Source organism: Caretta caretta, chromosome 12 (genome assembly GCF_965140235.1).
Source record: "Caretta caretta isolate rCarCar2 chromosome 12, rCarCar1.hap1, whole genome shotgun sequence".
NCBI classification, from domain to species: Eukaryota; Metazoa; Chordata; order Testudines; family Cheloniidae; genus Caretta; species Caretta caretta.
The window spans coordinates 7029011-7055512 of record NC_134217.1 but is presented as its reverse complement, the minus strand read 5'-3'; the positions used below and the strand labels follow the sequence as shown (position 1 = coordinate 7055512).

The following is a 26502-nucleotide window of genomic DNA, read 5'->3' as shown; positions in this document are numbered from 1 at the left end:
GCTCAGACCCTTAACAGAGAACAAATTTAAAAGAATAATTCCTCAGGCTACAGTAAAGAATAATAAACCCACATAAAAAAATTGCTACCCAAATTAAAGTTGCTGAAGTAATTAATATAACTCTTACGCAGAATACACAGATACAGCATTAACCTTAGATTTAAAAAGACAGGACATAATTAGTAAGGGGCAATTTACAAAAATATTCTATTACCAGTGCAGTCCATTCATTTGGTTTAATGCTCATAATACTGACACGTGAAAATTTACCTTACTCATTCCAACAACAACTGTAATGCTACAGTGTCATTAACTTAATTTATCAACTGTAAGGGTAGTAGAATATTTGTGTAAATCACCTTAACTACTCATTTCCTGTCTTTTGAACGCTTAGGTTTTTTTAATGGTATGCTCTAGGTATGCATTGTAATATAAGGCCTATGTCAGTTACATCAGTTATCATAGGCGCTGACTTCCCCTGTTTTACATGGGTGCTTGACTGCCCCCGCCTCTTCCCACCCCTTCCCGGCCCCATTACAATCCCTTCCCCAAAGTCCCCACCCCCTCCCTGACCCTATTCCAATCCCTTCCCCAAATCCTTGCCCCGGCCCCGCCTCTTCCCCGCCTCCTCCCCTGAGCGCTTCCCGCTCCTCCCCCGCCCCGACCGTGCAAACAGCTGTTTGGCGGCGGCCTGGCAGGAAGCACTGGGAGGTAGGCAGAGGAGCAGGGATGCAGCGCGCTCGGGGGAGAGGGGCAGGAAGAGGTGGGGGCGGAAGGGGAGCTTGGCTGCTGGTGAGTGCAGAGTTGGCACCTATGTGAGTCATAACTCTAAAGTAACAAAGATTAAGCTTTAAGATTAAAAGATTAAACTCGATAAGTTTCTGGAGGAGATAGTATGATGGGATAACATGATTTTGGTAATTAATTGATCTTTAACTATTCATGGTAAATAGGCCCAATGGCCTGTGATGGGATGTTAGATGGGGTGGGATCTGAGTTACTACAGAAAATTCTTTCCTGGGTATCTGGCTGGTGAATCTTGCCCATATGCTCAGGGTTCAGCTGATCGCCATATTTGGGGTCGGGAAGGAATTTTCCTCCAGGGCAGATTGGAAGAGGCCCTGGAGGTTTTTCGCCTTCCTCTGTAGCATGGGGCACGGGTCACTTGCTGGAGGATTCTCTGCACCTTGAAGTCTTTAAACCACGATTTGAGGACTTCAATAGCTCAGTCATAGGTGAGAAGTTTTTCGCAGGAGTGGGTGGGTGAGATTCTGTGGCCTGCGTTGTGCAGGAGGTCGGACTAGATGATCATAATGGTCCCTTCTGACCTTACTATCTATGAATCTATTTGTGTGGGAATTTTCTAATTAAAAAAAAATAAATGTGAGGAACCCTGTCATTAACATTGGGTTGGCATAAATATCTTCATGCATGGAGGTGTGGTCAGTATTGTCACCCACAAGTATTCAGTCCTGAGTTGGGTCGCCCAAAATCATGACATCGGCTTAACAAATGAAGGTTACTCATCTGTAACGGAGATGAACCCTGCACCGTCAGACCCCTGGGAAGGGCCAGAGGTGCAGCTCTGACAGTAGAACATTTCATGGCAGTGCCCACTGAAGTGCTCTCGCACCCGCTTCTGTCCCTCCCTTCACTGGTCCTCGGCATTCGGAGAGTGCGGCTATACATGAGGTTTCCATCTGCCTCACTTCCTTCCCCCGCCTCCTCAGCTATGAGGATGTAATTAGCATTCCAAGGATTCCAAGGGAAGGGGGGTGGGAAGTGTGACTGTTCAGAGTCCATAATTACAGGTGAATAACCTTTACTTCTTCCAGAGGCCTCTGCACATTCCTGCCCATGAGATAGTTGACATACGTCACGTTACTGCTTATCAAACCAAGGCCCTGTCTGCACTGGCAAGTTTCCGCGCCGTAAAGCAGCTTTGAACGCTGTAAAAAAGCCACCCCGATGAGAGGCGTGGAGCTTTCTGTGCCGGGTCTACAGCACCGCAGTGCCAGTGTAGACACCCTGGTTGATTACAGCGCTCTGATTGGCCTCCGGGAGGTGTCCCACAATGCCTGTGCTCGCCTCTCTGGTCATCAGTTTGAACTCCACTGCCCTGCCCTCAGGTGACCAGCCGTGAGCCCCACCCCTTAAATTCCTTGGGAATTTTGAAAGTCCCCTTTCTGTTTGCTCGGTGACGCGTGCAGAGGTCTCAGTGCATCTTTCCAGGTGGCCATGCCTGCTCCACGCACCAGGCGATCCCCGGCTTGGAGCAATGGCGAGCTGCTGGACCTCATCAGCATTTGGGGAGAGGAGGCTGTCCAGTCCCAGCTGCGCTCCCGCCGTAGGAATTATACCTACAGAGAGATTTCACGATGCATGATAGAAAGGGGCCATCACCAGGACACACTGCAGCGTAGGGTCAAAGTGAAGGAGCTGCGGAGCGCCTGCCACAAGGCGCGGGAGGCAAACCGCCTCTCCGGTGCTGCGCCCACAAGCTGCCGGTTCTACAAAGAGCTGGACGCAATACTCGGCAGCGACCCCACCTCCACTGCAAAGGCCACTGTGGATACTTCGTTGGCTCCTGTGCCAGTCGAGAGTGGACCGAGCCAGGAGGAGGAAATCTTGGACGAGGCTGTGGAGGGGAAGAGGGACTCAGAGGCAGAGGACAACTCGGAGGTCAGAGATGCATGCAGCCAGGAGCTCTTCTCTACCCCAGAGGAGGCTAGCCAGTCACAGCTGTTGGAGCTTGGCGACGTGCAGACAGGAGAGGAGGCCCCTGGTAAGTGGATCTGATTTTGGGAATTGCTGAAGCAAGTTGTTGGGGGCAGAAGGGTTGCAGAAAGCAGGCTTGCGTCTGTATGATGTGCGCACCACCACATGCCTCGTCTGAGCAGCGGAACAGGGTGTTGATTGACTCCCTCACTTCACGGGAATCTGCCTCAGAGATTTCCACGAAACTCTCATGGAGATACTGGGCAATCCACTGCCACAGGTTCTTCGACAGAGCTGCTTTGTTTCTTGCCCCATTAAGGGCCACTTTCCCACGCTACTCTGCCATCCCTGGGGGGACCCCACTGCTACACACAGGTGAGCCGCATAAGGGCCAGGGCAGAAGCTGCAGGCTTGGAGAAGACCCTCCCTGGATTCCCTGCTCCCCCTCAGCAGCGAGAGATCTTCCATAATGAACACAGCCCGTGGAAAGTGTGCGGACAGTAATGATTATTAACCCTCCTCTAGAGCCACGTGCCCAGAGTATAGTACGGCCCTGGAACACTGATTTCCCGTGCCTCTGCGGTTACTCACCACGTTGGGGGTCTTGTGGCTCCTTTGTGCTTGCCTGGGGTCAGCCAGTTAGTGACAGGTATGTGAATAGTGGCTGTTTTTTAAATCACTGAATCAGTGGTCTGTGCCTTGTAAACAATACTGCTTCTGTAAAATGTTGCATTTTGGCTTCACAGATGTGACCTTGGGAGCCCAGCCTCCCTCTTTGTTATTGCCGTCTGAACGGCCACACACAATTATAAAACGGCCATGAAGAACTAAGGAGGACTTTCTGTGTGATGTCATGGTGCACTCCACAGCCGAAAAACAGGAATTGAAGGAGTGGCAGGGCAGCGAGAAGAAGGACCGAAAGGAGAATGCGGCGCGCCAGAATGAAGCCACGGAACGGCTCTTAAAGGTTATGGAGCGCCAAGCAGACACGCTCCAGGGACTATGAGCACTGCAAACCGAACAGCTCCATGCCCACCCTCCCCTGCAGCCACTGTCACAAAGCTCTTTCCCGTGTGGCCCCCAGACCCCGCCAACACACTCTTATCAACCTCCTGGCTCCAGTCCGTACCCGCTGCATTCCACTCCCGCCCCGTCGCAGTCCAACCCTGTAGACTCCCAGTACCCACTGCACTCAACACCCGTCCCTCTGCAGCTTAGCCCTGCTGAAGTACAGTACTCGCTGCACTGTACTCCAAAGGAGAAGGCTGGATATGATCCCTGGACATACACAAATCTTTAACCATCCTGGGACCCCACCTCCTCCTGGGACCCTTCCTTCCCCCATCCCCCACAGTGCTGATGTGTTTTTTTGTTTGTCTCTCTCCTCCAGTTGTTGTTTTTTAATTAAAGAATTGTTTTGGTTTGAAAGACCATCTTTATTCCATTCACTGAAAGCAAACAGAGGCCTGCAAAGCAATAGGCAATTTTCTTAAACCTTCATAGTGCATCATCTGCACCAATTACAGTCTCCTCCTAGCATTACAAGCGCTGCATTCCCGAGCATAGCAACATATATTAGTGGCTTTCAGCTTCACATTGCTGCCTCAAGGCATCCCTGAACCTTCCATAAATCTCTTTATTCTGTCATGAGTAAGTACAGGATGTTGTCAGTAGATATGGCTGCTAAATGAACTTTCAGAGGTGATTAGAAGTGACCGGAAAGTTTCAAGTGAAGCAAGTATAGACTGGATTGAAGCTGAAGTTGAGACTATGTTGTTAATGGATGCCCAAACTCAAAATCTTTTCCACTTGAGGTCATAGCACTTGCAAGTCAATTGTCCTGGAATTTATCAAGACATATTCCAGCAAACAGGACCTGAGAGCTCAGCAACCTGCCCTCAGTTCTAGTATGTTGATTGTAGCTTCTTCTCCAAATAGTTCCAATGATGGTGAATAGTTAAATTGCTAAAATGGGCTCCCCATTCCAAGTTGGAAGAACCAGAGGTGCTAGTTGCTGAGGGCGGAGCCGAGGGTATCCCTTTCAGAGCGTTACGTGCTGTGTTTGCCCTGAGAGGTACAGGAGCACATCTCTTGGAAGAGTCAATTTTGAGAAGATGTTGTCTGAACTTGGGAGATAATGTTTTGCTAACTAATGCTGCAGAGCTTAAACTAAACATACCATACCGTTTTGAACGCCTTTCCCAGGAAACCGGAGAAGGACAAAAGCGGCCTCTGACGTGCTAGATTTTTCACAACTAGGAGAAGTCCATTTGCTGCTACTGGTTTCAGAGAAGGAAGGGGAGAGGCAGGGAGTCAGAGCGACCACTGAGCTGAGCTTTCTGAGCACAGGCTGGCAAGCAAGCAGGGCTCTCAGAAGCAAGAGGAGTTGGGAGCGCACAGGTCTCTGGTGCTCCTTAGAGAGTGACAGAGACACAGCAGAAAAGCCCTAGAAAAAAGCCAGGGGAGGTGGAGGAGAATTAATTAACTGATTAGGAGCAGTGTTAATTGATTTGCGGGGAACAGAAGGATTCATTGACTGGGTGGGGGAAAGTACCGATTAACGTAGGAAAACTAGGTGAATAGTAGAAAAATTTATTCATGAGCACATTGGCTGAATCAGATCCAGCGCTTGATCAGATCCAGCCATGTTTATTTCCTTTTTTGTTGTTGGCCTCTTTACTATGAACTTTTAGGTGACTGGGTTTTGTTTACAGAAGTGTTTGGGGAAGCGCTTTTATGAGTGTGATGATGGTGAACAGAGCAAGGTGTCTGCGGTGTGGCCAAATGCTGAGGCAAGGAGTATCATATAGTTCTACATATAGGACCTGGCCATTTACATGGTGTGTGGTCAAACACACACAACACGGCCAGCAAGAAAAAGTCATCAAAAATGGACCTCCAAAGAGATTAGTTTAGGCTTCAGTGCTAAGATAATTTTCCTTACAAACAAGAGAAAAGGCAAGAGCTTTTAATGCATATATGATTCTAAATGAGAAAGGAAAACAGGCCTACTCATACTACTAACCACAATTCTTCCAAAAACAAGCTGGCACCTGCATGGTACCTGGGCTCTCTCTCCAGCTGGCTACATTGTTAAAAGGTGTTTGTAGAGATATCAGTTTGCATGATATCACAGAGAACCAACAAGGAAAATAACACTTTATCACAGGACTCACTGGAATCAGTGCTTTCCAAACATGGCCACAAGGTACCAAGTGCACTATCTTCAGCTGGAAGATAATAATTAAAAACATGTGGACAACTGTCAAGCAATATCTATGCTAAATTACATTAACCTATTCACAGAATGCCCTGTACACTAAGTCATACACACGCCACCGATAACACTGCGAACAGTCCGTGAGTACCATAATGATAATCACATAGAGCCGTGTTCTGAAATCTTTACCCAGTTTTTACTCAGACACACTTTCACTGTACTGCATGAGAGCTTGCCTGAGTAAGGACTGAGAAAAACGTGGGAAATGATTTCAAGAGCTGTCCCCCAGTGAGCATGGCTAAGGTAAGTACTGGTGTTGTTTAAGGGACAAACCGAACTCCCTGGAACCAGTTCCATCAGATACGAATTCCTGACTGCAATATACACTGCAGTGAATTGAAGATTGCACAATGACCCCAGCTAATTCCATGTCAAGAAAGCCTCAAATTTACATTTGTCCACCCAGAAGTAAAGCAGTCACACAAGAAAGTTTGGAGTGGAAGAGGAAAAAGGAGTACTTGACGGGTATGCTGTGGTTCGTAAATGTCCGTTTATCTCCGGATTCAAATGTAATTTAATGAATACATTAGTCTGGTAAGTTTCAGTGTTCTCTTTAGTAGATCGTTTTTCATATCACAAAATCATCACAGCTGTGGCTGTCTACTCAGGACAATCCCTTAACTTCATTAGCTGGATTGTTGGGGCTCAGAATTGATATGCATTGGCAAAACTGTGTGAGAGAAGCTTGCCCAATGTTGTGAGACTCACTTTCACGAAGCATAAATGCTCAGCGACCTCTCAAATATGGAGAAATAAGTTAGCTGTTAAGTCAGGCAAGTTCATTCATATTTTACTTGCCCAGTGGAGTGCAACGGACTAAGTGAAGCTACAACAATCGAAACATATCTGTGAGTGGTGCCTTTTGGATTAGACATGCATCCTGCCCCAAGCAAATATTTAACCTACATCTGTAAAACCTCTGGGCAGAGAAGTACAAAATCCTGGCTAAAATTTAACTCCCTCCTTTCCCCTCCACACAAGCAACCTGATGCGAAAATAAATAAATAAATCACTAAATCACTAATCCAGAAATGCAGATAGGAGCAGAACTAACATCTCCTATGAACCTAGACTCTCCTTGTTGAACCCCCCCCCCCCAGCAGAAAGCTCAACTGTAATGAGACTGTGTCTCTAGAGACCATTTCATTACAGCCTAGCTCATTATTACAGTTCTACTGCGGCACAGGGACCTTAACCTGTGAGAAGGTTTCTGGGAGCAGCCAAGATACGATTTGCCAAATCCTATATAAATTGATTAATAAAATCATAATAAATACACCGCTTTTCCACAGTATCTTTTAGCCAAGGATATCAAAGCTCGTTACAAAGATTAAGCTTCTTTTGGGGCATTTGTACATTTTAAAATGCACAAACTGATGGCCAACTTGCATTCAACACCGCTCAAGACTTGGAGGGGAGTGTTATAAAAGCAACCTAACCACTGTTGCATACCCGTATCCAGATGGCCAATAGATCAAAGTCCGGTGCAGTCCACAGCATTAATCAGCATAGCTTTAGGACTCCGGTAGTTTATGATGGCTGCTCACGGCCCCAAGGGAGCGTTCCAGCAGATGGGGATCACTGGAACGTAGAGATGCTTGGATCAGACCCCTTCTCCATGACCATGCCCCTGCACCAACAACCAGTATCAAGGGTAGCATGGAGCTGCTATTACTGCAGCTCTACGCCACTTGAGGATTCTCCTAGACATGAGGAACCTTCAACGGGCCAGTTAAGTTAGTTGGCTTTCGGGCCGCTTTGTACCACCAGAGTGACAATGCAGCCACAACGTAACAGAGGATCTGGCTCAGAGACTGTTCACTGGGGGGAGGGATAGCTCAGTGGTTTGAGCATTGGCCTGCTAAACCCAGGGTTGTGAGTTCAATTCTTGAGGGGGCCATTTAGGGATTTGGGGCAAAAAGTGGGGATTGGTCCTGCTTTGAGCAGGGAGTTGGACTAGATGACCTCCTGAGGTTCCTTCCAACCCTGAGATTCTATGATTTGTAATGTACCATGTAGGAGACTAGACCATCACAACCCCAATGCAATCAGTGGTGAAAGCCTCAGTTTCCTACCATGAATCTGTCACTGTTATGCACAAAAACCACTAAGCTCCCAAAACAGTCTTAGAAAAAGCAAGCCTCTGGACTTTAATTTCTGTAGGTGATGCATTAGCCCATCCTGGGCCAATGGAATTGCATAGGTGCCCATACTGAATTCCCCCTCTATCCCATCGAGGCAATTGACACACAAAGAACCCCCAAACAAAACAAAATAACCACATACCATGGATAGTATTTAACAAACTTTTTCATTTTTGTTTAGTATGAAACAGACTTACGGCCAAGGAGAGGGGAGAGTCACAGCCACACTCCACCTATAGAATATCACAGAATATTATCAGGGTTGGAAGGGACCTCAGGAGGTCATCTAGTCCAACCCCCTGCTCAAAGCAGGACCAGTCCCCAATTTTTGCCCCAGATCCCTAAATGGCCCCCTCAAGGATTGAGCTCACAACCCTGGGTTTAGCAGGCCAATGCTCAAACCACTGAGCTATCCCTCCCCCATGTCATTTTTACAGTGGTATTTGAAACAACATTTGTTATACAGAATCTAACCCCACAGATAGACAAGAACCGTAGCACAAAGCTGTTTTCATGCAAAAGCTGTCCCACTCAGACCATTGTCTCTGCTTCTGTTAAGTGACCTACCTTTTACTTTTGTCATATTTTTCAAACTCCCTTTTCAAACAGGATCTCTTGAATATTACCAGTGATTAGTCTTAATGCTGCACATTTGTGACCTATACAATGTCCATTTCCTCTCACCCCTGCTAAATAAAGCGTCAGGCATCCCTGTACAGCATAATGCCAGCTTCATGCTGTTTCTGATGGCTGCCTGGGAACGACGAAACCAGATATTGCCCCAAGGAAGAATACACAGTTCATCCAATAGGTCATTAATGTTTCATGGAATTAACCAGTGAGGGATTCTGCTTATAAAGCACTCCTAGAAAAAAAGGTTAACAATGAGAGCAAGCAATATCGGGCAAGTGTAAACCTGTCCCATAATACCATGGTGATATATTCTAATTCTGACTTGAAAGGACCCTGCCCTCTGAGGGGGCAGTTTGATCACCAGGTTAATTCAATTCAAGACATTTTCACCAATAGACACCAGCCTGAGACCACTCTTTCCTGAACAGCAAATTCATGCAGTCTCCTCTCTACTACTCATGGAGCATTATCCTTAAGTCTTTCAGACATGTGCTGGAGAGCACTTTCAGGGATGGACAGCTGCAGTTTTCAGTGTCTGACAATGTGTTCCTGGCACCAACAGTGAATCAGGTCTCTCAAGTGCCTTAGCTACAGATGTGTGCTCTACTGTATATCTCGACGTACTAAAAGAGTTAATGGATGGATTTTTTGTTTTGTTTTGGAAGTGATATAAAATGATACGAGCAGGAGACTCCCCAAAGCACACTTCATTAGTACATTCAAAAGGCACTGCCAAGCTATAGGAATGTTCAAAAGATTATGTTTTGTCACAAATCTGTTTAAATACAATACTGGGTTTTTCCCTGCACCTTTTCACTCCTCATCTGTTGTAACAGACTTGCATGAAGACAGTCGTGTTCAGTTTGTTTTCAAGGACTCCTCTGCTCCTGCTGCTTATTCCCCACCTGAAGTCAGAATCCTATTTGTGACACTGCAATTAGTTGATCCCCTCATCAGCTAAGATAAACAATGGTCATGATGTACCAAGAGAGGATTATGACTTCAATAGAGGAATATGCAAAAGCAATAAATTACCCTCAAAAATAAATCCTGCTTTCAGGAATATTATTATTGATTATTTTTACAACACTCAAAAGTGCGCTAGTCTTTATTGAACAAATACAAAGAGATGGTCCCTGCCCTGCAATGTTTATTATCAGATTTTAGATGTGATACAATGAGTTGGGGTGACAAACAGAGGAGGGGAGTAAGGGAGGACACAGGCTACAGCAATCAGATCATGCGGTTACTCAGTTTTAGACACTTGCACATCTTGATAGCTCCCTTAAATGTACTGGGCCAGATCTTCAGCTTGTGTAAGCTGGTGCAGCTTCATTAGCTTCAGGGAAGCCATGCTGACTTTGCACTAGCTCTGGATCATCCATAAAGTTGTAGGGGGTTGGGTTTTTTGGTTTTGCTTTGGTGAATTAACTCCTAAATCTCAGTAGCAGTAAAAATGCGAGGAAAGAAAAACTGATCCTATAGGGAGTATAAATACAATTTTCTCTCGATAAAATATCATTTAACATTTTTACTAAGGTGTCAGTTGATTGTAAGTACATTCCAAAAGTTATTTCACTGCATGAAGTGATTCAGTCCTCTTAGTATCCAGAATATTAGATCCAGAAGACAAAAAGCTACTATCCCAGTCATCCTAGTTACCTATGTCGGATTACATCCAGTTAATGTTGTTTTGTTGTGTATGTCTAATCAGAAGGCAGCCCACCACCCGAAGCTGAGCATCACAAGTCTGACTCACTAGACTGCATGCAATGGAATATGGAGTCAGTAAATTACACTGCAGATGTTGAGTCATGGCTGGCAAAATATGGGAGGGGTGAGAGAACTAAAATGGGGAGAAAATTAACTTGATACCATAAAACACCCACAGTTCAATTTGGGAAATGTTACAGCCAGCAATTAAGTGATAATCTTGAGAAAGATACAGACACATCAGTGCAAAGTCGCTAGGTGGCACATGGCTCTTTCTGCTATGAGGGTATAGATTCTGATTTACGTTGGTGTACCCAAAATGAGAGTCTCTTGGGGTAAAAAAAAATCCTGTATAATGAAACACATTCAGCTCTTTCTTGTAGGGACCAGATCCTCTTCAGATCTGGGAACATGGAATTTGGTTACTACTATGAATTGTAAGCAAGAAAACATCTAAGGTTTATTTTATATGTATCCAAGAACAGAACTAACGTGGCATCATTTTAGGGTTTACACGTAATTCCTCCAGTGCATTTAAGAGAGACTGATATTTCCTATGTTAATGAAACAGGTATAGCCATACAAAGAAAAATGCGACGGAAGGTAATGCATAAAACTGGTTCACTTACGTCACACTTTACAAGTACAAATTCAAAGTCACACAGTCAAAACACAGTAGGTGAATAATTATAGTATGCACGTGCGTAATAAGAACTAGGATATTTCCCAACAAAATTAATTAGCATTCCTGTTGAACTGCCTTGGTTGCTAGATATTGGTTGCTAGATATTGGTCTGCCTGCAGAACCCTGAGAGGTCAGTGAGTAACATTGCTATTTGCTTCAGTGGTATTAGTACCTGCTGCCACCATTAGGGGTCATGGTCATCAACAACAAGGAACCAGAGCAGCAGCCGTGTTAGTCTGTATTCGCAAAAAGAACAGGAGGACTTGTGGCACCTTAGAGACTAACCAATTTATTTGAGCATAAGCTTTCGTGAGCTACAGCTCACTTCATCAGATGCATTTTCCACAAAAGCCTATGCTCAAATAAATTGGTTAGTCTCTAAGTTGCCACAAGTCCTCCTTTTCTTTTTAACAGCAAGGAAGTTTTGCTCAGAACATTTTCTACCAGTTAGAACAATTTAGTGTCTCCTGATGAGAGTTTACAAGCATCAAGTAGTTACTACCCGCTGCTTGTTTCTGCTAATCAGCAGTGTAAACAAGCTATTATAGTACAGCATCATTCTTGAGCTTTTATGTCTAAAGTTCCCAAGTCTAACCTGTTAATGAGACAGAAACACTACACTAACACATATCATGTACTACTGCCACATAGAGTGTATGTCGCTACATCTGGCCATGCCTTTTAATGCTAGGCAATTGAAATGCCTCAAAATAATAGGTATAAAAGAAGAAACCTTGAGGATTATTTTTAAAAGGACTCTTCTCTAGAAACTGCAGACAGGCTTATTTTGATTTACACATTTTTGGTGCAGTTTGTTAAAAATTAACTGCAGTTATACCAATGATATTACTCCCTATGGTAAGGCTCAGATTATGACCCACCCTACATGGCTGCGCAGGGGCATAAGAGAGAGTAAACCCCACCCTTGCACAGCCTCCCCAGGATCTAGACACAGAGAGATAAGCACTTTATAACAGCTACTTCCCCCGGGAGCAAGGAGGTGGGGAGCGGGCCGAGCATTGACTTCACTTCTCCAGTGTGCAGGCCAGCTGAGCAGCTGCAGGGATGTTGTTGTATCGGTTACTGGGACATGCTTCCTTTCCTGTGCCTCCTCTTGGAATGGTGCAAGCTACATGCAGCCCCCTTTCATAGGGCATACTTATACATGGACAAGCTATCCTTAAGTAATTGCACTGTTTACTTGAATGCTAGTTCTGATTCCCACATGAATCATAGAATCATAGAATATAAGGGTTGGAAGGGACCCCAGAAGGTCATCTAGTCCAACCCCCTGCTCGAAGCAGGACCAATTCCCAGTTAAATCATCCCAGCCAGGGCTTTGTCAAGCCTGACCTTAAAAACCTCTAAGGAAGGAGATTCTACCACCTCCCTAGGTAACACATTCCAGTGCTTCACCACCCTCTTAGTGAAAAAGTTTTTCCTAATATCCAATCTAAACCTCCCCCACTGCAGCTTGAGACCATTACTCCTCGTTCTGTCATCTGCTACCATTGAGAACAGTCTAGAGCCATCCTCTTTGGAACCCCCTTTCAGGTAGTTGAAAGCAGCTATCAAATCCCCCCTCATTCTTCTCTTCTGCAGGCTAAACAATCCCAGCTCCCTCAGCCTCTCCTCATAACTCATGTGTTCCAGACCCCTAATCATTTTTGTTGCCCTTCGCTGGACTCTCTCCAATTTATCCACATCCTTCTTGAAGTGTGGGGCCCAAAACTGGACACAGTACTCCAGATGAGGCCTCACCAATGTCGAATAGAGGGGAACGATCACGTCCCTCGATCTGCTCGCTATGCCCCTACTTATACATCCCAAAATGCCATTGGCCTTCTTGGCAACAAGGGCACACTGCTGATTCATATCCAGCTTCTCGTCCACTGTCACCCCTAGGTCCTTTTCCGCAGAACTGCTGCCTAGCCATTCGGTCCCTAGTCTGTAGCTGTGCATTGGGTTCTTCCGTCCTAAGTGCAGGACCCTGCACTTATCCTTATTGAACCTCATCAGATTTCTTTTGGCCCAATCCTCCAATTTGTCTAGGTCCTTCTGTATCCTATCCCTCCCCTCCAGCGTATCTACCACTCCTCCCAGTTTAGTATCATCCGCAAATTTGCTGAGAGTGCAATCCACATCATCCTCCAGATCATTTATGAAGATATTGAACAAAACCGGCCCCAGGACCGACCCTTGGGGCACTCCACTTGATACCGGCTGCCAACTAGACATGGAGCCATTGATAACTACCCGTTGAGCCCAACCATCTAGCCAGCTTTCTACCCACCTTGTAGTGCATTCATACATGAATGGAGTACTACTCTTTACAGGTGAAAGAATAGCCACAAATCCATTGCAAATTCCCCCAACGTTAAATTAATAAAATGTACTTAATTTTGAGTTAGTTGTTCGTGCAGTCAATTGGGACCACTGTCTCACCTTCCTTTTTCTTGTTATAATACAATGAAATATACAAACAGTAGTACCCAATTAATATGCATAAAATGTATTTTACTTTATCTTAACTACAGTTCAGTAAATGGATTTCAAGAAGGCAGACTTTAGCAAACTCAGGGAGTTGGTAGGTAAGAGCCATGGCAAGCAAGTCTAAGAGGAAAAAACAGTTTGAGAGAGTTGGCAGTTTTTCAGAGACATTATTAAGGGCATAAGAGTAAACTATCCCACTGCATAGGAAAGACGGGAAGTCTGGCCAGAGACCACCCTGGCTTAACCAGGAGAGCTTCAGCGAGCTGACACTAAAAAAAAAAAAAAAGAAGTCCTGCAAAAAGTGGAAACTATGTCAAATTACAAAGGATGAATATAAACACAAGCATGTAGGGACATAATTAGAAAGGCCAAGGCGTGTAATGAGATTAAACTAGCTAGAGACAAAAAAGTGAACAAGAAAAAATTCTACAAATATATTAGAAGCAAGAGGAAGACCAAGGACAGGGTAGGCCCATTAATCAATTGGGGGGGAGGGGGAACAATAACAGAAAAATTAGAAATGGGCGAATGCTAAATGCCTTTTTTGTTTCCGTTTTCACCAAAAAGGTTAGTAGCGATCGGACATCTAACATAGTGAACGCCAGTGAAAGTGAGGTAGGATCTAAGGCTAAAATAGGCAAAGAACAAGTTAAAAGTTACTTAGACAAGTTAGAAGTCCTCAAGTCATCAGGGCCGGATGGTACAGTATTTCAGGAGCTGACTGAGGTGATAGCTGAGCTATTAGCGATTATCTTTTAAAACTCATGGAAGACAGGAGGATTGGAAGAGAGCAAATATAGTGCCATTCTATAAAAAAGGGAATCAGGACAACCCAGGGAATTACAGACCAGTCATCTTAACTTCTGTATCCGGAAAGATAATGGAGCAAATCAAGCAATCAATTTGCAAACACCTAGAAGACAATAATTTGTCAAGATCAAATCATGTCAAACCAACCTAATAACTTTCTTTGACAGGGTAACAAGCCTTGTAGATGGGGGGAAAGTGGTAGACGTGGTATATCTTGACTTTAGTATGGCTTTTGATACTGTCTCTCATGACCTTCCCATAAATGGAAATACAATCTAGGTGGAGCTACTATAAAGTTGGTGCATAACTGGTTCCCAGAGAGTAATCAGTGGTTCACAGTCAAGCTGGATCTAGAGGGTCCTTCAGGGATCGGTTTTGGGTCCAGTTCTGTTCAATATCTTCATCAATGATTTATAACAGGAATTCTCAGGACAAATTTTTTGGTAGCCTCAGAGTGCGGCCACCAACTCACACTCTTTCCTAAAATACTTAATTAGCTTTTAGAAAAACAAATAAATATGCACATACACACGTCCAAATCATTGTAATTTATTTATTGCTAGCTAGTAAGTCTGTTGTGAAAAGTGATATTAAAATACAAATATCACTTTTCACAGCAGACTTACTCAGCCCTGCCAAGACTGGGGACAAATTAAGCCCTGGATGAGGGAGTAGGGGAGGCAGGGGGGGGGCTAGAGCCTGAAGCCCCACCACCAGAGCCAAGGGCCTGCCACTGTGCAGCTGGGACCTGGGATTGGAGCCCAAAGCCCCACAGCCAGAGCCTGCCAGCCCATCACCCCAGGCCTGAAGCCCAAAGCCTGAGCCCCACTGCCCCTGGGAAGGTGGGGAACTCACCAGCTGCTGCTCCTCCAGCATTGTACCCCAGGTGTCTCCAGAGGGGGCAGGGCCCAGTCCCTGCTGGCAGCCCCAGCAACCAACACCAAGGTGAAGCATCCAGGAGCAACGGGGTGGGGAGGGGGCTGTGGCCGCAAGAAAAGCCCCTGGTGGCTGCATGCGGCCACAGTGGCTGCGTTTGAGAAACGCTGATTTAGATAATGCCATAGAGAGTACACTTATAAAGTTTGCGGACAATACCAAGCTGGGAGGGGTTGCAAGTGCTTTGGAAAATAGGATTAAAATTCAAAATGATCTGGACAAACTGGAGAAATGGTCTGAAGTAAATAGGATGAAATTCAATAAGGACAAATGCAAAGTACTCCACTTAGGAAGGAACAATCAGTTGCACACATTCAAAATGGGAAATGACTGCCTAGGAAGGATTACTGCAGAAGGAGATCTGGGGGTCAGAGTGGATCACAAGCTAAATATGAACCAACAGTGTAATACTGTTGCAAACAAGCAAACATCCTTCTGGATGTATTATCAGAAGTGTCATAAGCAAGACAAGAGAAGTAATTCTTCCGCTCTACTCCACGCTGATAAGGCCTCAGTGAGAGTATTGTGCCCAGTTCTGGGTGCCACATTTCAGGAAAGATGTGGACAAATTGGAGAAGGTCCAGAGAAGAGCAACAAAAATGATTAAATGTCTAAAAAACATGACCTCTGAGGAAAGATTGAAAAAAATGGGTGTATTTAGTCTGGAAAAGAGAAGACTGAGAGGGGACATGATAACAGTTTTCAAGTATATAAAAGGTTGTTAAAATGAGGAGGGAGTAAAAATGTTCTCCTTAACTCTGAGGATAGGACAGGAAGCAATGGGCTTAAATTGCAGCAAGGGAGGTTTAGGTTGGACATTCGGAAAAACTTCCTAACTGTTCCAGTGCTTAATTACCCTGACAAATTGCCTAGGGAGGTTGTGGAATCTCCATCATTGGAGATTTTTAAGAACAGGTTAGACAAACTCCTGTCAGGGATGGTCTGGTTATTACTTAGTCCTGACTTGAGCACAGAGCACTGGACTAGAAGACCTATTCTACTGAAGTCCCTTCCAGTCCTACACTTCGATGATTCTATACCATTAAATACATATGTAATTTTTATTGTTTTTTTCAAATACTGTCTATGAAAAAGTAATGTACTGTAAAAATTAGAGTTTTCATGTATGAATTTCACAGTCAACAGGTCACTTTGTCTCCTCAAAGTATAATCATATTGCCAATTCAAAACTAGCTAGCTTTAATGACTCCATATTTTGGGGTTAGGCCCCTCATTAAAAGCCACAGATGGGGACTTCAGGGGGAACATCTCTACAAGGATTCCCTCACAGAGATTCCCCCCAAATTGTCCCATCACAGGTTATGGTTTGACCCTACAAGGAAAAAGGGTGCAGGCCAGCCCATAAGCCTGGTGGATCCTTGGGAGATATCAGCACCATTTTCACAAGGGTCTTGTGTCTCACACTTGTTCTGGGCTCTAGCAGTTCTGGCACTAATTACCCTTTCTCATAACGTCCACAAGGCTGGATCGGGGTGGTGGATGATCTGCATCCTCTCTAAACCCGACCCCCTGGCCTGCTCGGTCTCCACACCCTTTTCAAGTAAAGTTCTTAGACCACACAAAGAAAGCATGTTGTGGAGTCCCCCTTCAGTAGAAGAGGGGAGTGTGACAGGGCACCACTCACCACACTGGCACCTCCTGCTGGCCATTTTGGGGATTAGCTTCACAGGTTGTTAAGGCCTCTCCCAAGTGTGTCTCAGCCACCACCACATCTGCTCTCACACCCATGTAACTCCATGGACTGCAGCGCCCTCTTCATGACACAGCCCTCTGTCCATGTCACAATCTGTGCTCCCTTCTTCCAGGGGCCCTGCAGACAACTGTCCAGGCACTTCCCACAGTGGCGACTGGGGGGAGAAGCCCAGGCCTGCCCACTGCTCCAGGTCCCAGCCCAGAGGTCCTCTGAACTGCAGTCACTTACTGCGTTCCTTTACCTCTACTATCACTGAATTTCCCTGGGCCACTTCACCCTACTCAGTCTCTGCAGCTCTTCTCCTTCTCCTCAGGTTCCTGCCTGCACTGCTCTGTCCAATGCGTGACAGGTTTGCAGCCTACTGCAAACACAAGTTTCCCTCCTTGAGCTCCAGACAGCTACTGACTGTGCTCTGCCCCATGGCTCTTCTTATATGTGCCTACTGGGCCCTGAATGGCTGATCCTCACAGCCCCTCTCCTATTGGCTGCTTCCTGCACAGCCTCCCTAGGGCTCTATTAACCCCCTTCATGCCAGCGTGAGGCGAACGCCCCATCACAGGGAGATCCACACCTGGAAGACGCTTGTGCATGAAGATTTGCAGAGGCATGTCCTGGCCCTTTGTGTGGAAGAAGGAAAAAAACGAGATAAATGGAAGCTCCACTACAGAAAATCACACAATCTGAAAACAAAAAGATATGGCTTTTGACTTGCAGACAGGCCTAGCACTGCAAAGGTATTATATCTTGTAGTGGTCTATTGATTTTTTAAGGTGTAAAAAGGAAGGCCTAGTTCTCTCCACCTGTGTAACCTCTTTGGCTTCCATGGTGTTATTCCTGATTTACATTGGTGTAAGAGAGAGGAGAATCAGGCCCCGTATTTAACCATTGGATTTACCATTTGCAGCCTCCATACCAGGCTTTAAAGAGAATGTAGTGATGTGACAGTGGGCAGTGAGATTTTACCAAAGGGCACTTTTACAGAGGATGCACAATGAATATTAAACAAACCCCTTAACTGATGGGTTGCTGCCTGATACCAGCGCTGCATTCCCCATTACGTGCAAGATCTTCATTTTTGTTTTAAAACAGGCACTGCCCTACTCATACATCCTTCACTTCTTGTTTCAGAGATTTTTGTAGAAAAGAGAAGCATAAGATAGGTGCATTATGTATGTGTTCCTTTAAGCAATCAGTCAAAATTTTACTGGCAAAACAGGGTGCTATTAATGAAAAATGTCTCATTTGGCTAATGCAATACTGCAAGCCCCTCCCTACAATCAGTTACTTTAGCAGAAGAATGTAATGAACAGGTCTGGCTACATATTCTCCTATAATGTAACTTGCATTCTTACCATTTGTAAACCCATTTGCAAGAGAGAAATCTAAACAGACAATGAAGCAGAATAATACAGTCAAGGTTTTAGTTTGCTTTTAAAGTATCAGTCTTCCATTTGTGATGGTTAAGATTTTTATAATGCGACTATATATAAAACCTTGTTTTTTGTCTAAGAAAAATGAAAACAACGGCATTACAAAAATAAGTCTTTAAAATATGGATTGTTTGGCATACTCAGTGGCCCTCAAACTTTTCAGGGTTGTGCCCTACCTTACCCCTGTCTGCGCCCCCCTGGAGCCAGAGCTGGGAGCAGGGTCATGGCTCCCAGGGGGGAGGGAGGATGCAGACAGGGGTAGGGGGCTGAGGTTGGGGCTGGGAGTGGGGCCATGGCCAGGAACAGAGCTACGGCCGGGCCACAGTTGGGGGCTGAGGCTGGGCATGGGGCCAGATGTGGGGCTGGAAGCTGGGGTCACAGCTGGGGGTGGGGCCAGAGCAGAGCTGGGGGTGGAGTGGGGCTGGGTAGTGATCCCTCCCCAGCCCCGGTGGGGACTGCCTCAGGCCCCGCAGTGCCCCCGAACGTTCCTCCGAGGAGGGCGTGCCCTACAGTTTGTGGACCTCTGCTCTAGCTCCTGAAGAGGGCACTGAGCAGCCTGGATGGTACAGGTGGCAGAACCAGGAATAAGAGGCTAGGGAACTAAAATCTCCTAGTCTAATAATTTTCTGCCTACATGCCCCCTTAAATGCCTTGCTTTTGAGGCACTCCTCCCAAACGGAAAATGTTCTGCTGCCAATTGATTAATTATCCACCTTGGACAGCGCTTTTTAGGACACCTGGAGGAAACCCCCTGGAAATTATATAGCCCTCCTCGTTTCTGTTAGCCCTAATAACAGAAACAACATTTCTGGTCTTTGTGAAGCCAGTGTAGACCCAACAGATACTATTGGGTTTCCATCACAGATAACTGATATGTTCTCAAACCTTGCTTAAGCTGATTCTGTCCTGTACAATGCCATTGTGCCCCGTGTCCATTTTTGCCGAGTGTCGTTGCTTCTTACCTGTAAGCAAGCCAAGGCCGGCTCTGTTGCTGAGCTGTTCCTCCGAATAGAATTTCCGTGCCTGGTGCTCGCAGGACTGCAGAACGATCTTCCTTTGGAGCTGGGATCAGTCCCATGCTTACCACGGCCAGGAGCAATCTCTCTAGCCTGAATCTTTTTACCTTCCTCCCTCCCTCTTATTCTTCCTTTGACCAGACTGTGCACAGAAAGCCCTACCACAGAGCATAGTGCATACATGGCAGAAAAGGACTGGCCAGGTCACTCAGAAGAGCTTTGTAGAGCAGAATTTTTCAGCCGACTGAAGCAGAGCAAGACTGGGAATTAGTAATGGTCCAAGCGGTGGCATTGATCATCACACGACCCCTGTTTGGTTGCATATAATGCCCACTGGAGTTATGTAAGAAAGGCAGGACTCAGAGAGCAAGCTGGAGTCATGGGGCTGCTGCTTTCTTAGTAACACCAGGGATACTTTAATAGAACTCACACTGGAAAGTTTCTTGGAGGGGCTCCTGAGAGTCCGGAGATGGATACTGAGAGCTTTAGCTGCATCCCTTCCACAGAAGATGTTGAGCACACTCACCAGGGCACCGTGCTGTGTAGCATGGGCAGCATTTGGGCCCCAGTGTGCTTGATCTTCAGAGCAAACTGGAAATCTTTTCCCCCCAGATCATACATTTCTTTTGTCCACACACCAGAGCTGATGAATTAAATCCCCCAGTGAATGCTCATTTTCTTGCTTTCCCCGATGACTAAAGCACTCAGCAGCCTCGCTCTCTGACAATTGCCCCTAGTAGGGCTCATGCCTTGGCGGCAGTGTTTGCAGGGTCTCTTCATTCAGCAGTACGTGTCTGGGTCCCCCATTTGCAACAGCTTTCTCCTTTCCCTGGATTTAGAGACACCATTCAGAGCTGAGCCAGTCTTGAAGCATTAGTTCCACAGAGTGGGAAGTGCACTCTGCAAACAGAAATAATGTCTTCACTCCTCCCTGGAAGAGATCAGGATAGTCCTCGGGAAGAACCTCTGCTCAGTAGTGAATTAACCGCCAGGAGCTGAAGATTGCCTTGTGCCAGACTTCTCAGCTAATCTGAACAAGTAATGGCTCTGATCCATCCGTGAAAAGGGGTTGACAAAGCAACCCACCGCCTCTCATCCCCATCTGTCTGTGTATTAAGAAAATGAAAGCAGATTAAAAGTCCATCCCCATGAATGCCATTGGTGCAAGTTAAATTGCTGACCTAGTCTATTTATTAACATCTACAAACAGATTCAGCTTCCTCCCACCTTAGACAAACAAATTTATATTGGTTGGATTATTTTTATTGGAGAGGTTGCTCTTTATCTTGGTAATGACTACATGATTACTGTTATTTGAAAATCTCCATTGATAATGATTATTTCAGTAATATGTTTTCTCACCAGTTCAAAGTTTAGTGCCAGGCAGTTCCTTTCCTTTGGTAATGCACACCCATACATCACATAAACAGAGTGTCACCTGGAGACAAGTTTATGTTTACACAGGTGACTGTCCTGGGAGGTGCAACTGAGTGGAAAAATACAGTAGGAAAAATTTTCAGTTCTAGTTACACCATTGTAAATCTCGAGTAACTTGATGGACTTCAAAGAACCTAACTGTTTAAGTAGCAACACAAAGCTATCCCATCTCCTTCAAGGAAGGGAAATTGTGATGCATGCTACTCTTCCCAGTATGACTGATTACCTTTCAAATTCAAGCTGAAAGACACTTCACAGAAGCCAGTCTGTAAGTATAAAGGTGCTTAGTTTTGAAAAATAAACACCGATCAAACAAAAAGAATTTTCTGCAAGTTACTTGCCAAAATACACAGATCATATAGGGTTAATTTACAAACAAACAAACAAGCAAACAACCACAATGCCCTCGCCCTCCAAAAAACCCCAGAAAACCTCACAAAGATTATTAGTGTCCAGGAAAACACTTTACAAATAAGTCTATGAATGCTAAACAAAAATGACATCGTTACCATGTCAAAGTTACAACTTTAAATGCTAAAAAAATCTGGAAGTGCATAAGTTTACTAGGTGAACCTTAACACATTCCTATTACATATTAACCTATGCATGTATCACCTAATAAGTAAAATTTCATGACTAGGTAAGGTTTTAAAATCCAGACCTTAGTATGTAGTGGTAGTATAGTGGCAATGTGGGTGATTTAATGTTACTTGAGAACCTCTTCCCTTCTGTATTGCCTAACTTTAGTGTTTAAGGACCTGAAACTTTAAAGACTTGTGCAAATGAATAACTTTATATGTGTGAATAGTCCTATTGGGTTTGTAGGATCAGGGCATAAATTTGAAACCTTAGTATTGCATAATGTGTATTTTTGCATTCTGTTTTCCGTTTTTTAAGGGGAGACAAACACTATGTCTGCATTACAACTTGGAATCTAGTTTGTAACCAGCTAGTGGCATGGGTAGCTCTAACCATCGTTCCATCCAATGGCACTATGCCAGCTTACACCAGCTGAGGATTTGGCTTATAGTTTGTGTCCCACACCATGTAATTAAAACTAATTTAGTAAGCATGTTAGGTAGCAGTTTTTCATGCTTGCATTATCCTGGTCTGTAACATTTGTCTTCCTGTAAACACTTGGTGGTGCAGTACAGACAGGACCCCTATCTTTGCCTGTGTAACTAGCTTAGATTGTCTTCATTCCTAGATATTTGAAAGGTAGGGCATCTCAGAGTGCATTGCCCCATAAGCTATTGAAGCTGCTCTGTGTGTACATCCTCCAGGACTTCATCTCCCCAGTAGCTGTACATATAGAAACACAGTTGGTCAATGTTGTAGATTTGGATGTGCAAACATGGTTGTGATGGTACAAATTCCATGGTGTGGAAACAAATGAACAATGTTACTTCATAAATGTGTAACCCTTCTGCCAGGCCGAGTTGATAGCAGCAAGGGCCAGGTTCAGTACCTAGCGGTTTCCTCTCAACAACGCAATGCAAAACCAGTTCGAGTCCCCACCCAGTGACCTGGAAAAATCTTACACACACCCCTGAGTGCCTCAAAGAGGGAATACTTCCCCTCTCACAAGCACAGAGTCTCGGTGTAGCAGAAAATCTTTAACAACATGAGGTAAAGGACATCAGCATTAAAGTAGGAAAATACCACAGCTACGGTTCATAAACCAAACCATGAGCAAAGACCCATCCCAGCAAACTGGGCCAAGCCCTTTCCCTTTGGTTCTTGAGTCCAGCAACCCAAAATCACCCAAAGTCCCAAAAGTCTCTGTCCTTGGTCAGTGCAGCCCCAGAGTTCACAGGTTTATCTGCAGAGTCTTTCCTCCCAGCCTGGGTGAAAATGGCGGTGTTAAGGGGCACCTTACGTGGTCCAAGACTGACTGCCCCACCTCTCCTTGGAGTTCTGTTGCAGCCTTCACCACCAGCCACTCCACCAGCCACTCCACTCCACCAGCCGTCCTGCAAACTGCTCCGCCATCCGCTCCGCCAGCTACTCAGCAATATATCTTCAGGCCTCTGCACTACTTCACACAGCACTCAGTGATTTCAGCTCTTAGTAATTTTAGTTCTTTAGTGAGTTCAGCTTGTAGTAGGGGAACCTCAGTGCCGGTGCACCATTGGCCCCAAGTGAATTCAGCTCAGCAGCCTGTAACTAGACTCCTAATAGAACCAATATTAGCTCTGATATTCCACAGCGGAGAGAGGAGGAGATGCAACTGGTGTTTCAGGCCCTCAAAAGTGACCCACACCACCAGGTACAAATTCCTGTCTCCAGCATCTTTCAATTCACTGGGCCCTGGAACCCATGTCCCCTGTCCAGCGAGTGCCACCCAGCTGATGGTGAGTCCCTCTGTCATAAAACAGTTCCACTGTCCTTGATTCACATAATCAGGGTAACAACACTTTATTCTTCCTGCCCCAATAACAGAGAAACTGGGGATCCCACAGCAGCGGGCTCATGCTAGGCGGGGTGGGTGTGCCTATGCAAACAAGATCAGCCCCTAAAGTTCTTTTCCGCAACTCGCCACAGTTCACCACCAGATGTCAGGGTAGAGCTCATAGAATCATAGAATAGAATCATAGAATATAAGGGTTGGAAGGGACCCCAGAAGGTCATCTAGTCCAACCCCCTGCTCGAAGCAGGACCAATTCCCAGTTAAATCATCCCAGCCAGGGCTTTGTCAAGCCTGACCTTAAAAACCTCTAAGGAAGGAGATTCTACCACCTCCCTAGGTAACGCATTCCAGTGTTTCACCACCCTCTTAGTGAAAAAGTTTTTCCTAATATCCAATCTAAACCTCCCCCACTGCAGCTTGAGACCATTACTCCTCGTTCTGTCATCTGATACCATTGAGAACAGTCTAGAGCCATCCTCTTTGGAACCCCCTTTCAGGTAGTTGAAAGCAGCTTTCAAATCCCCCCTCATTCTTCTCTTCTGCAGGCTAAACAATCCCAGCTCCCTCAGCCTCTCCTCATAACTCATGTGTTCCAGACCCCTAATCATTTTTGTTGCCCTTCGCTGGACTCTCTCCAATTCATCCTGACTCTGCTTACAAATGGTTAAAGTGACCATGCCACAAACCAGTTTAAAATCCTGGTTGTCATTATAGTGTGGATGGGCTGCTAAAACGAAATTCTATAATGATTTTACGGTGCACTTCTATAGTTGTACAAGGTCTCAAGTGTATGCAAGTGTTGCACTCCTCTGAGATAGCAGCACAAAACCACATATGCAACTAACAATGATGTTCTGTGTTTTTGCTACTTCAATAGTTCACAAAATAATAACAAGTGTAATCTTAACTTATTTTTCAATTGTTTATAATTGCATATTACAAACCCACACACACCAATGTAACCAGGAAACTATTCCTCAGTGAGAACTAGCCAGATGGGAATATTCAGCTTTTAGAGTTCAGCTGTTTGAGTTTTCCACGTGCAAAGAAGTTTCTTTTTAGAGCAGAAACAAATATGTTTTTTTCCTGCTTACATAATTCAAAAAAAAGTTAATGGATTTCTCTCAAACCTTCCCAAGAAATTCACCTTTGGACACAGACGAAGCTTTGAAAGTTTCAGCCCAAAATGAGAATGAGTAAATTAAGAACATGTGAGAACAAGGGGTTATGAAGTCTTTATGCATTCTTAACTATAATGGGTGCTATTGACAAATGCTGATCTGGACACATAAACAAACACTCTTTCATAACAGACCCCAACCTGCATGGTGCTATGGGCCGGATTCAGCCAAGCACTTAAGCATGTGCTTAAATTTAATATCAGTGAGGCTGTTCATGTACTTAAAATTAAGGCAGAGCTTAAGTACTTTGCTAGATCAGGGGCAGAGTCCAGAATCAGACCATAGAACATCATTTTTCAGGATCAAAGGTAGGCCAGGGTTGTGAAGGAGACAATTGTAATCACATTAGTCCTGCTTTCTTAAAATTACACGGCCAGATAATTGATGCTTGGCAATTGCAGATCCTAGCTAGAATCCCAGGACGCATCCCTGTTGGGCTGCATGCCCTTACAGCACAGTGTTCCTGGTCTTGCAATAATTTTTCTTACAGTCCCACTTCATGTAGTCATGTGAATATGTGAGAGTTGTAGCTTTTATTGTTAGAAAGGTAAGTTTCTAGTCCGCGTGGCTGCAGAGAACCCGGAAAGAGTGAACCATGAAGGCTCAGAAACCAGAAGAAAAATGAAAAGACTCAAAATGTATTGTTTTTAGAAAACCTTGCGATGGTTAAACCAATCTTCTGATTTTGGAGGGTCAGACCTGATTTTTGAACACTTGGGGCTGGCAATGCTGACCGCACTATTCCAATCCCCTTACGATCAGCCATAGTTCAGCTCTGCGGACGCTCAGCCCCATCATTTCATTATAAATAGATACAAAGGAGAATTCAGGGCCAATTCTTCAGTTGAGGTTAAAGGAGCACAACACCAACTGTTTGCTGCTTAATTTCTCCTTCCCTTCTACCGGCAAAGTTTCTATAACATTCTTAGACACTGGAGAGATTTATTCCGTAACAGGACAGTTTTGTCTACATCCTTACCTAGAAGCAAAATGTTTAGACCACAGGGGAATGGCTAAAGAATGGTTAATACAATAGATTTCCACTTCTAGGCCACCCATTGAAATCCTAGCCAGGCTGGTGGTGATCAAAATTTACCATCTGAAAATTGTTTGCTATAGGTGGTAAAATATATATAAAAAGTAGAGATGTAGCCAAAGCTCAGATGTAGATGGAGTTCATGGAGTTCCAATATATATTTGGCTCTGAATCTAAATTTCCCCAAAGTACAGGGCTGGGGATGTTCGGATTCAGTCCCCTATTTCAGCACATCACAGGAATAAGTGTGAGCTGGCAAGTCTGTATCTAGATCCAAACTTTTTAAAGAAAGGAGGAGGCAGGGTGCAGATTCTGCATTCTGTACAAACACATCCCCAATACAAAATATTTTTAGTTCACCTATCAGAGGATACATTTAAAGACTAACAAAAAGAACTAGCAAAAAGAAAAGGAGTACTTGTGGCACCTTAGAGACTAACAAATTTATTAGAGCATAAGCTTTCTTTTGCGTAGAGACTGTCGGGTTTGGCCACTGTACAGAGGACAAAGAAAATAACAGAACGCCACTAGCTGTCACCTTCAGCCCCCAACTAAAACGTCTCCAGCACATCATCAAAGATCTACAACCTATCCTGAAAAATGATCCCTCACTCTCACAGATCTTGGGAGACAGACCAGTCCTCACTTACAGACAGCCCCCCAACCTGAAGCAAATACTCTCCAGCAACCACACACCACACAACAAAAACACTAACCCAGGAACCTATCCTTGCAACAAAGCCCAATGCCAACTCTGTCCACATATTTATTCAAGTGACACCATCATAGGACCTAATCACATTAGCCACGCCATCAGGGGCTCGTTCACCTGCATATCTACCAATGTGATATATGCCATCGTGTGC

At 44.9% G+C, this 26502-nt stretch overlaps 2 protein-coding genes across 2 annotated transcripts in view; one reads left to right on the top strand and one right to left on the bottom strand.

The window, feature by feature from the left end:
- KIFC3 (kinesin family member C3) overlaps positions 1 to 19537 on the bottom strand; it is a 75147-nt gene extending 55610 nt beyond the window's left edge. The window contains exon 1 of the mRNA XM_048816536.2: positions 19519 to 19537. The gene's annotated coding sequence lies outside the window, so the exon portion shown is untranslated. The remainder of the gene's footprint in view (positions 1 to 19518) is intronic.
- Positions 1932 to 4146, top strand: LOC142068615 (uncharacterized). Its single transcript, XM_075118229.1, has 2 exons — positions 1932 to 2785; positions 3465 to 4146. The coding sequence occupies exons 1-2, from the start codon at positions 2239 to 2241 to the stop codon at positions 3539 to 3541; spliced, it is 624 nt and encodes a 207-aa protein (XP_074974330.1). The 5' UTR covers positions 1932 to 2238; the 3' UTR covers positions 3542 to 4146.
- Positions 19538 to 26502: the final 6965 nt, after the last annotated feature.